General features: G+C 41.1%; 1 protein-coding gene across 1 annotated transcript in view; it reads right to left on the bottom strand.

Moving 5' to 3' along the window:
• The window catches only part of SCAMP1 (secretory carrier membrane protein 1), a 1,252,061-nt gene that overhangs the window by 372,517 nt on the left and 867,417 nt on the right, over positions 1 to 12,127 (bottom strand). Inside the window, exon 7 of the mRNA XM_044063705.1 lies at positions 8,961 to 9,062. Coding sequence (XP_043919640.1) covers positions 8,961 to 9,062 — 102 coding nt within the window. The remainder of the gene's footprint in view (positions 1 to 8,960; positions 9,063 to 12,127) is intronic.

Below are 12,127 nucleotides of genomic sequence, written 5' to 3'. Positions count from 1 at the left end.
GCAGGGAAGGCAGTAAGAATGGAAGTCCTTATGTGGTATTTGTTTACCACAAGACAGGCAATTATTAACTTTTGCAGTTTTGTCTGACATCGGCTGAGGCAAGAAAAGGTTCCCCAATGGGGTACTTAGCTTTTTGATGACTTCGGTATCTGAAAACACAGGAGCTGGCCGACCGGCACTTGCAAACTGCTTCTGCTTCGGGCACCGCGCGGTAAGAAAGACTGAAGAAGATGGCGTCGGCTGATGCTTTTATACCCCAGCCGCTCTGACGTTGGGGAAGAGGCGACATCAGCCGACGCCGGACCCAGACTTTGGAATCCGGCCGACCGAAGGGCTGCCTGAGGCAGGACAACCCATATGTCAGGACTGCAGTTGCATTCTTGAAGGACATCTGCACAAGCCTCCAAATTTAAACTACAAACCAAAAATAGGGAGGATGGGTGGGACAAAACAGTTTCAACAGAGATCTAAGCAACAACTAACAGTACAATCTTTAAAACCAAAAAAATACACTCAGCTCTGTATATTTGCAGATCAGTCTCTCAGAACAGTGAGACAACAGTTTCAACAGAGATCTAAGCAACAATTAAACTCTATAACCAAAAAAATATATACTCAGCTCTGTATATTTGCAGATAGTCTGGAAGGCAGTGTCTCAGAGCACAGGTTCCAGCAATTCTGGTACAACTCCTAGTTCTGCTATTATTAGGAGATACTTCAGACACAGTTAGTTCATTTGGACTGATATGCAGAAAATCACTGCAGTGCAGTTCTCAGAAGTTTTATATAGACACTTGAGAATGGGTACAGAAGTCAGGTCAAATACCCAGCACTCCAGAATATCAATGATACTACTCAGGGGGATAAGAATACAAGTGCAGAAGCTACAGACATAATTATCAAAATACAAGTGCAGAAACTATGGACATAATTATCAGCACTGTTATTGGAGACGGTATGTTTCTGTGTACAGAATTTATGGACAATATAATGAGTGCTATGGACATTAAGATTTGATTCAGAAATTATTGACATCTGCCTCTATTGTATATAATAAAGCACTCAAACAAACTACATTGTGTGCAGACTTTATTCTGAAAAGTAGATGATTTGGCCCACAAAGGAGAGACTAGCACCTGTTCAGCACAAGTGTGGGTAATTAACAGATAAAGACATTCATTCCAATCTCATTCCAGTTATTTCCAGCTCATTCCAGTATTCTACAGTCCTAACTATTCTCACACAGGTCCCATGTGACTAAGAGAGGTCTTGGAAAAAGTCAAAGGAGATGGGCTTTCAGACTGAGCATTTAGAACTTGGTGGTTTTCAGAAACTTGTCTAACTTAGAAAGATCCAGAATCAGCCTCCATGGTCAGTCCATACCGGAGATGAGAAAGTCTGGAATCCCCTCCAAGTGACGCTTTCCATATGACTGAGTTGGTGAAAACCTGCTTTATTGACTGGCAGCTTTATTCTTCTGTTCTGAGCCCTTCAAAAGTTTCTGAGAAAGTAATCTAAAAGTACAGATTCTGGTGTAAAGGTGTGCAGAACAGCAGGCTTTTGATATCTGTCCATAAAAGCTACAATCACATCCAAACATGCTGTCTCAGTACTGTGCGAGTGGCTGTTTCTCTGCCATAGGCATGTACAACATTGTATGTATGTTGTGTTTGGCCACTCAAAGTGTCCAGATTAGCTTGCATACCTTCTCCATTACTTTTTTTTTGTTTGGGACTTCCAAAATTATATCTTTAATTTGCTTGTGGATCTCCCCTTAGTACTTCATTATAGAGACTGTCAATTTACTACCATAAAAGGCAGGATGGCAGAGGTATAAACCATCTAAATGAAATGGTTTGGTATCCTGCTAGTCTTATGGTTAAGAGCAGCATTTGGACCAGGAGCCAGTTTTCATCTTCCGGTGACCTCCAGTTATACCATATTGGGTTAGCTGTAGGGTTTCTATAAATCTAATTGAACACTTGTACCCTAGAATGCCTGTATGGTTTCTAAGGGTCATGACTGTAAATCTGGACTCAGGGATGTGGATTTAAAGGCATCATCTAATGTTAGGAGCACAAGGGGTACTGCCAGGGTCTTGGTCTGTTACATGTCTACCAAATCAAAGTACCTAATTTTGGACTTGACAACTCTGAAACTCTGCTAAAAATGTTCACACATTAAATTCACAGTTACCAAAAAAATGTCTTCTTAAAGGCAACATGAAGAAATGGTCTCATCATTGACATCATATCACAATGCTACTACATATAAGATAAAATAAGTACAGCAGGTCCTACCCTTCAGGGTCAGAAAACTAGAAGCCTGCTCACACAGACTCTTTCCTCTTCCTCAGAGGGCATTACCCCAACACACATGTTTGTGTGTGATCAGAATAGTCCTCCACAAATGCCCTACAATCAAAGAATACTTGGCGTGTTAGCAAAGAAAGGGGAAACTGGACTTCAGTGCCAAAGGCAGGCAAAACTTCTGTAATTTGAGGCCTGTAGAACTGTTCAAGCAGGTCCTCTTTATTATCATTAAAATTGTTTGAATATCCAATATTATACTTTATTCAGTTAGAGTGGATAGAATTCTAGATGGGTGACATTCTTTGTCGGCATAGGGAAAATGACTTCCAGGGTACCTCACTCAGAGGTTTGTAAAGCATCAGCCAAACTCTGAACTGCACTGTCTGCAATCACAGATGGCATGGAGAGGGGGGACTCCACAGAAGAAAGAAACATGAAGCAAGTCCCTTCTACTTACGACACCAGTGGGTTTCTGTGGGACTGACAGGGACTCTAAGGCCTTTTGTTTTCTGTCAGCGAATTCTTATGGCAATCTTCTGGGGCTACTCAGTTTTCTATGTCTTTCTCTGCTGGAGCCTGGAGGTAGAAAGCTCACTTGAGGTATGACAGGCCATGACCATTAAAGGCCTTGAGCATCTTCTGATGCAGTCACAATTTTAAGCTTTGCACTCTATTTGCCAGATTTCTTTTTCTAAAGGTAGCACAGTACTCATAAGATAAAATCTGGTGTTACTGTTCTCCCCTAGAGAAAGAAGCACTGACCACAGAAACTTTTTGGCAGGATTTGCCTTCTAAATGTACATTTGTGTGAACACTTTTCCAATGATGTCATATACTTTAGAGAATCTTGAAAAAACAATTTCTAATGATAAGCAAAAAGTCATATCCAGCAATGACAGTCATAATAGGCAAAATAATAGTGATAATTTAAATCCAATTAAAAGTTCCTGTACTGAGCCCTTATTATCTGAAATGTGCTTGGAAGGGATCCGACAGACCATGGACTGGTAACTGATTGCTTCTCTGTGACTAAAAGAAGTGACTAATGGTGTGATCATCTCCTCCTTATAAGCTACACACTGATCTGAATATCAGGTAAGGAGATGTCATGTTCATGGCGATATTTGCGAATGTTGTGGAAGTTGGACTGCATGGTCAGGTGTTAGTCTTTGGCAAATCCCATGGATAAGAAATAACACTGCAGTAACCACTATGATGAACATCTGCCATTGCAGAATATGGTTAATGGGGGAGGCTGTTCAGAATCTGCGACACACACTTTTTTTAAACCATTAGCAGATAACATAAGAGGAATGTAGGGGATTCGTGGAATTCAGGCACAGGGATTAGAACAAAGTTAGCATATATGCAGACAACATTTTGTTGGTGCTCATCAACCCTGAAGATTTGGTTGAGAAAGAATGGAGCATGTCCCACGAATTTGGTGGGAGTATAACAATAAAAAAGAACATTCATAAGTGCTTCAGTTTGTATATAAGCTTTCAAAAGTGGCATAGCAGGATTTATGCTTGGAAGTTAAGACTCACATAAGATAAATATGGAGTCCCAGTACAGAACTATGAAAAGATAACTAGAAAAAAACAGAGAAGCAGGTGCTGAGTTGGCAACATGTACAATACATGTTTTGGACAGGCTCTTAATAATACTACAGCTGGTCCCTAAAGTGTTTTATGTGGACAGGCAGCACTATATGGGATGTGTTAAGGTTTTAAACAGATTCTTTGGGGTAAAGGTAGTGTTAAGGCAGCTCTAAAGCTTACTGCAACAGGAAAAAGATGGCCTGGGATTGGTGATATCAATTTACATTAACCAAATCAGAGCTCCTAATTTACTTAGCCTAGTGGGAAAATCAGATATGATACACGTATGTTCTGGCTTTCCTAAAGAGAAAACTAATTTGCTGGAAGTTTGGCTAGCCAACTACATCAGACCTACTAGATAACTGACATATTCAGACAAACCACTAGATAACTAGCATATTCACACAACGGTCCTGGAAATACTGTCTTTTTTTAAAAACAGACAGTCCTGTGAGAGCCAGAAGAGTACATAAAGTACAGTTTTGTACCTACCATAAATGTAGATGTTCGAGTGTTCACACTGCTGCAGTCATCACACTTGGGTTATCCTGCCGTCAGGCGGTCCTGCAGTCGGCCAGAGTTCCAAAGTCTTGGTCCAGCATTGGTTGCTGTCACTTTTTCCCTGACATCAGTGCACCAGGGGTATGTAATATGCATCCGACGCCATTTTCTTCAGTTTTTCTTGCCCCAGATGTCAGGTGTCCCCAAGTAGGTAGGCAATACATATTGCTAATCAAAAATATACATATAAAATAAATACAATACCTTCAGTTACCAGCAAATACACCCCAAAGGTTGTATATGATAGAAAGGTATAGATAAGGCCAGCTAGTTCAGAGGGGATGGAGGGAGGGTAACCTGGACTGCAGCAGTGTGAACACTTGAACATCTACATTTATGGTAGGTACAAAACTGTACCATGTTCATCATGTTACACTGCTGTAGTCATCACACTTGGGTAGAATCCCAAAGCTAAGGTTGGGTGGCTGGTCTATAAAGAGTTAGGACTGGCTATGAGACCCTGCAGAACTGCAGTGGCAAATCCTGCTCTGGATTTAGAGTAAAGAGGCAGGTGGTAATGCTTGGTGAAGGTGTGCACTGAACTCCAAGTTGCAGCCTCCAAAATTTCCTTGGTAGGTACTCCTCTGAGAAAGGCTGTTGAAGTGGCTGTTGCCCTGGTGGAATGCAGTCTAATGTTATTAGGGACTGATTTTCCATGCTGTGTGTAGCAGTACCAAATACAGTGCCCTATCCATTTGGATATAGTCTGCCTTGAGATAGCCTTGCCCTGTGATCCTGCAGCATATGCTACAAACACTTCAGTTTTCCTGAAAGCTTTTGTTTTGTCCAAGTAGAAGCGTAGCTGCCTGTGTATGTCCAAAGAATGCAGAAGTTTCTCCCCTTTATTCTGGGGGTTTAGATAAAAAGTTGGCAAATGGATGGTTTGGTTAAGAGCCACACTAGATACCACCTTTGGCATAAAGGTAGGGTTTGTCCTTAAAGGTACCCTGTTCTGATGAAAAATTATAAAAGGTTCCACTGCCATTAATGCCTGTAGCTCTGAGACTCTGTGCTGAAGTTACTGCCAGGAGCAGTGCTGTTTTCCATGATAATATTTTTAGATCGGCTGTATTGGCTGGCTCAAAAGGTGGTAGGGTCAGTTTTTCCAAAACGAAATTGAGGTCCCAAGTTGGTGTTGGTGCTCTCCGGGGTGGTGTTATGTTTTTAGCCCCTCTGAGGTACTGCTTTAGCAAGGGATGAGAGAATACAGGAGGATCCGTGTTGTAATGTGCTGAAATGGCAGAGGCGTGGATCTTAATTGATGAAAAGGATAGGCCTCTGTCCAGCATCTCAGTTAAGTATTGTAAAATCTGAGGAATGCTTGGAACTAGAGGGTCAAGGCTTTGGGCCTGGTTTCAGGTGCAGAATCTCTTCCATTTTTCTAAGTAAGCTTTCCTGGTGCTAGGCCTCCTGGCCTCCAAAATGACATCCATAACAGCTTTAGAGAGAGGTGTTGACTGTTTGACTAAAGTATCTGCCATGCAGCCAGGTTTAGGATTTTGAGCTCACCGTGCAGGAACTGATTGTTTTGTTGAGTCAGAAGGTGTGGAATTTGGGGCAAAATCCATGGTGGGCCCTGAGCCAAGTTCCTTAAGATAGGGTACCAGTGCTGACGTGGCCAGTCTGGAGCAATCAGGATCATCTGCGTTTTTTCTTGTCTGGCTTTTAGGAGTACCTTTGAAAGGAGAAGCAGTGGTGGGAAGGCATAAACTTTTAGATATTTCCAGCTGAACAGAAGAGCATCCACTTTCCATGCTTGTTTGTGATAAGTCCTTGTGCAGAATTTTTGTAGTTGGCAATTCAGTGGTGAGGCAAAAGGATCCACGTCTGGGCATCCCCATTTTTGCATTATGCTGAAGATTTGTGGATTCAATTTCCATTCGTGAGGGTCCAGGATATTTCTGCTTAGGTCGTCTGCCAGAGTATTTTTCTTTCCTGGCAAGAATTTTGCTTGCAGATGAACTTGGTACGTTAGAGCTGTGTTCCACAAGGTCATGGCTTGCCTGCATAGGGGATAAGAATGAGTGCCCCCTTGCTTGTTTATGTACCACATTACTTTGGTGTTGTCTGTCTTTAGTAATAGTTGTCCTGGATGTAGAAGGTCCTTGAAAGCTGTTAGGGCATTTTGAACAGCCAACATCTCTTTTTGATTGATGTGAAGACGCATTTGGTCTGTGGTCCACTTCCCCTGAATGCATTTTCCTGCCATGTGTGCTCCCCAGGCGTAATCTGAAGCATCTGTTGTTAGAGTTTGCCTGGCTGTGGGTTGGGTGAAAGGCTGACCCTTGTTTAGGTGACATGCCTGTGCCCACCATCGAAACTCCTGCTGTAGGCAGGGAATCATTGGTATTACTGCTTCTAAACTGTGAGAGTGTTGAGTCCAAACACTTTTTAGGTACCATTGTAATTTCCTCATATGCAGTCTGGCATATGGTATTAGTAGTATGCAGGATGCCATGAATCCCAGGGCCTGCAGAATTTTTCTTGCAGGCAGATGGGACTTTTTTGCCAGTAATTGAAAATATTGGCTTAGTTGAACTTGTCTGTCTGGCGTGAGGTAAGCCATCTGGGCCGTTGTACTTAAGCTGGCACCCAGGAATATAATCTGTTGTGAGGGCACTAGCTTTGACTTCTTTTCTTTTACTGTGTACCCTAGAGAAATTAGCAACTTTTTCACAAATGCCAGATGCTGTAGAAGAATGTCCTTTGTCTCTGCTTGAATGAGGCAGTCGTCCAGGTATGGGTATATTCGAATTCCTTTTTGTCTACAAAATGCAATTACTGGTGCCAGGCACTTTGTGAAGACCCTGGGCGCAGTAGATAAGCCAAAGGGCAGTGCAAAGAATTGGTAGTGCATTGTACCAGCTTTGAATTTGAGGTATCTTCTGCAATTTTGTCTGATAGGGACATGCAGGTATGCCTCTTTGAGGTCCAGAGTAACAAGCTAAGCCTTCTTGTAGAAGCTGCTGTAATGTCAACATTTTGAATTTCGGAATATTCAGGTAAGTATTCAGAATTGAAAGGTCTAGTATGGGCCTCCAGGCTTTGTCCTTTCTGGGGACCAGGAAGAGTCTTGAGAAAAATCCTTGTCCTTGTTCCTGTTGTGGTACTTTTTGTATAGCTCTCATGTCCATGAGGGCTGAAATTTGTTTTTGTGCCTCTGCCCATTGACTTTGTGGCAGGTCTGGTATTCCTTTTAGCTTTGGTATAAGTATGAAAGTGGAATCTGTAGCCTTGAGCCACAATATTCAGAATCCATTTGTCTTGGGTGATTGTTTGCCAGTTTTGAGAAAAAAGTGCTAGTTTTCCCCTTAAGGGGGCTTCCAAAAGGGACGTGCTTGGCGTACGAAGAGGAAAGTAATTGTGACTGTTTCCTGTAAGGTTGAGACTTGTCCTCACCTCCTTTTGGGGTTGAGGTGCCCCACTGTCGTTGTCTGTTTGAGCCTTGGGGTTGAGATCTGTCTCTTAGGCGTCTGTATCTGCCTCTCTGTGGCCTGTCTGACACTGGAAAGGACCAATTCTTTGTTGGCCAATTTCTGCTAAACCGAGATTTCTGATTAATGCATCCACGAAATGGAGTCCTGTGAAACAAAATTCACTCTGAGGGTGAAAGGCAACAACACAAATACACTCTGGTTCACTGCCAAGACCAGTCCTTTTTTAATGCCTTAAATGAAACTAAGTTTTACCAGTTACAACAAAATCTACAAATTGAAATGCATATATGAAGACTGCGGTGGTGGTGCTGTGGTAGCATTGTCGCCTCACAGTATTGTCCTGTTCAATTCTCAGCTAGAGCGTCTTCTGTGTGGAGACATGTGTGAATGGGCATACCTTTGTTGAAGGTTGTGCGTCAGGGGTGGCAACTTGGCACGTAAAAATCTACTGCCAATCATTAGCGGACTGGAGTTCCGCTGTGGCGACCCCTAACCGGGAAAAGCCGAAAGACACAAACAAATCAAGGAAGGGAAATGGATGCAGAGACACTTGAAAGCTTAGTAACAAACTGGCAATAAAAGACATTATGCATAGAAAGTGCTACCTTATCAAGGGATAGGGATCTTGTAAAGATTAATTTAAAAAAGTACAAGTTGTACACTTACAATACATGAAGATGGAGAAGGCCCTGAGGGTGAAAAAGCTAGCAGACCATCTGGGACTAATAAAGAAAACAGAAGAAGGGTGGAGTACTTGCATTAAAATTCTCTTTATGCACACACAAAGTATAACCACTTAGTCAAACTCTTTGAAAGAATTCTACATGGCTACAAATGGCTAAACTTCAGCAAGCAGCAACATACTTCATGGTTATAACATCACAAAGTTTAATGGTTAGTAGTCTACTTATATGCAGACCAGTAAAGTAGGAATTCATTTCAGCAGCTGACACGGTGCCTCACTGGTAGCATCCAATAACAATTACAGCAACATGCAACATATGCAGGCAAAGCAATGAAGACTAGACAATTAATAAAACATAACTCACCTGTTACCCCAACCCGTTAATCCTACTGTCTGTAGAACGTGAACAGCAAACTGAGAGATATATACAAAGAAGAAGATAAAGAATCGAACTGAGCTGTCACTCCTGAAAAGAAAAAAAAACATGCATACTTTAAGGTAACAAATCCATGCCATTGTAAAATTTTAAATAAAAATGGTAAAAGTAAAGCAACAGTATCAGTGCAGTGACAAGTCCATTACTAATCCCTGCTCGTGGTACCTTTTTGTTTGCCAGCTGTTGTTTTATCCCTGCTCGTGGTTTCAGTTACTTTTTTTGTTTTGACAAAATTTAAAATACAGTGGCATAAATACAACACAGAAACCTCCATCCCCCTGGTTCAGTAAATTATCTGACATCTTGGTCCGCAGACTTACAGAATAAAACACAGCCATCACTTAAATATGAGACATTCAAACATGGTCATTATTTTGCAGCATTCATCTCCTTAGCCTGCCAAGATTTATGACTTATTTTACTTGTAAGAAGCAGTCTTTTTTGATATTAAGCCCAAAGTATCACTGAAAATGTAGCTGCTTGCAAATTTCATTTTCAGTGGCAGCATCATTTTCAGTCTGATTATCATCACAGAAGGTCATCTTTCTCTTGATGTACTTTAGACTTATAATAAAATGTAGGGTGACTACAGTAGACTCCCACTTATCTGGCCTCGCTTTAACTGACCGAGGAACAATATTTCCATCTCTTCTGGGCTAAATAATGACAATCATTTGAGATTTAGACTTCATATTCATTAGAAAAATGCATACTAGCACAAATCATGTTATTCTAGCTGATTTATACCCTAAAAATATTATTTTGTATACTTTTTCTGATTAACCAGCCATTTGTTTATGCAACCTAAGGTCCGGTCCCAGCGAGACCGGATAAGAGGGAGTCTACTGTATACAAAATTCAGAATCTCCTTACTCACTGAAAGTCTCAAGGTGAGAAAAAGAAACATAAAATACATATTTCTAACTTCCTAACTAGTTAAACCCACTAAGTACAAATCTCTGTTCAGGTTTGACCTGGGAAACATTGCTTAGTTAAGTGGATGGTGCAGTGGTTATGTTGTTGCCTCACAGCAAGAGAATCTATGGTTTGATTCTTGGCTGGGGTGCCTTCTGTGTGGAGTCTGCATGTCCTCCCTGCATTCATGTTTCCTCCGGGTGCTCCGGCTTCCTCCCATGTTACAAAGACATACATCTGGAGCGTTTCTCCCCAAGCCTCTGCTGAAAATTGGCTTCATTCCAAGTCAGACTTTCCCAGTAAACAAAAGTTAAATACGTAAAATAAAGTGATGTGATCAGTCACAGAGCAGGCAAATAAAGGTTAAGAGAATCAATTCTTGGACTCCACAATGAAACTCTATTTAACAGTTCACTGCCCTAATCCCCTGCCTTAAAGTAAAAACATCGATAACAAGTAAGCAAACAGTTCTTACCTTGCCAATGAAGAAACACAATGATCTTCCAAGAATAAACTAACTAACATTCTATTTAAGCTGAAAGCTTTAAATACACGTACGACTGCAATTTGTATCTCAAAAGAGCTACATTACAAAATGCCAGTCGCTCAGTTATTACTCGTAACATGTGTAAAGATGAAGTGGCGTAAGGTTGGCAAGCACATCAGATTGTAATTAATCAAGGTTAAATAACTTCTCTACAATAGTTATAATGAATTCCAGTCATAAAGCTGCTTCTCAAAAATTCCCCAAAACTATTAACAATCATTGTACTGGACGGATCATTTTAAGCAACATGTAAGGCAAGCTATATAGGAAATCACGCAAAATCCAGTGCTTACTTCAAGAGTTAGAACACCAACATACGGACTTCAAGATAAAAAGCCTGAGAAAGTATACTTGTATAACTTGAACTTACCACAACAGTAGATGTTTGAATGATTACCGCTGCATTACTCTTAGCTATATGTCTTACCATCCTGCCAAGGATACAACAGCCTATCAGTATCCAAAGCTTCACGCCACCTTCCACACACCCAAACTGTCAAGCTGAGCTGACTAAAAGACAAGTTTGGGCGCGAGCTTTCCTGCCAGCAGAGAGAGACACAGGTTAAGCCCTGAAAAGACAAGGCTAAGAATAATAAAAAAATAAATGTCTACACCCTGGCATAAAAACAACACATGAAAAACAATGGGGATGGAAGGAGGGAGCAGCTACTGCAGCAGTAATCATTCAAACATCTACAGTTATGTTAAACATCTAATGTTATGTTAAGTGCAACCTATACAACTGTACTATGTTCTTCATATTGATCACTGCTAAAGTAGCTTTAACTACAAGGGTAGATTACCATAGCTAACTATATCTGGGAGGTGAAAGGATAGGGGTCCATGAGCACCTGGAGAATGGTCCTAACAAGCCATGATCTAGAACCAGAGAAGGAATCCAAGTTTATAGTGCTTTGTAGAAGTATGTACAGAGAACCAAGTAGCAGCTTCTAGAATACTTCTAAAATCCAACCCTTTCAAAAAATCCACAGAATAAACCATGGTCCTTGTAAAGTGGGCCTTGACCCTTTCTAGAATAGATTTGCCATGGTGAGTACAACAAAAGGTAATAGCCTTAGACAATCACTTGGAAAAAGTCTGTTTTGACACTGGTTGCCCCTTCTTCTACCTTCACAAGAAACAAACAACTGATCCAATGACCTGAAAGATTTAGTATCTGAGTTGTCTGAACATCCAAGGTATGCAGTATTCTTTCTCCTTCAGTTTTAGGTTCAGGAAAGAAAATGGGGAGATGGATAGTTTGACTTTAAGTAAATTTGGATACCACTTTAGGCAAAGAAGGAGGATTAGTTCTCAAAGCAACCCTTTCCTTGTGGAAAATGAGGTAGAGCCGACTCACCATAAGTGTTTGAAACTCACAGACCCTTTTTTCAAAGGTCAGAGCAATCAATAAAACTGTTTTCCACGTTAAGAACCTCAAGTCAGCCAGATTAGTCGGTTCAAATGGAGCGACTGTTGGTTCTCTAAAACAAAATTAAGATCCCAAGGAGGGGCCAGCAGTTTACTTGGAGGCCTCTTATGCTAAACCCGTTTCAAGAACATTTTCACATGTGACTACCTTGAAAGAAGAGTATCCATGGGCAGATATGCTGAAATGGCTATTAAATTAACC

This window comes from Protopterus annectens, chromosome 2.part2 (assembly GCF_019279795.1).
Source record: "Protopterus annectens isolate FY-2018-M chromosome 2.part2, PAN1.0, whole genome shotgun sequence".
NCBI lineage: Eukaryota > Metazoa > Chordata > Ceratodontiformes > Protopteridae > Protopterus > Protopterus annectens.
The sequence above is the reverse complement of the archived record's forward strand: the minus strand, read 5'-3'. Positions and strand labels throughout refer to the sequence as shown.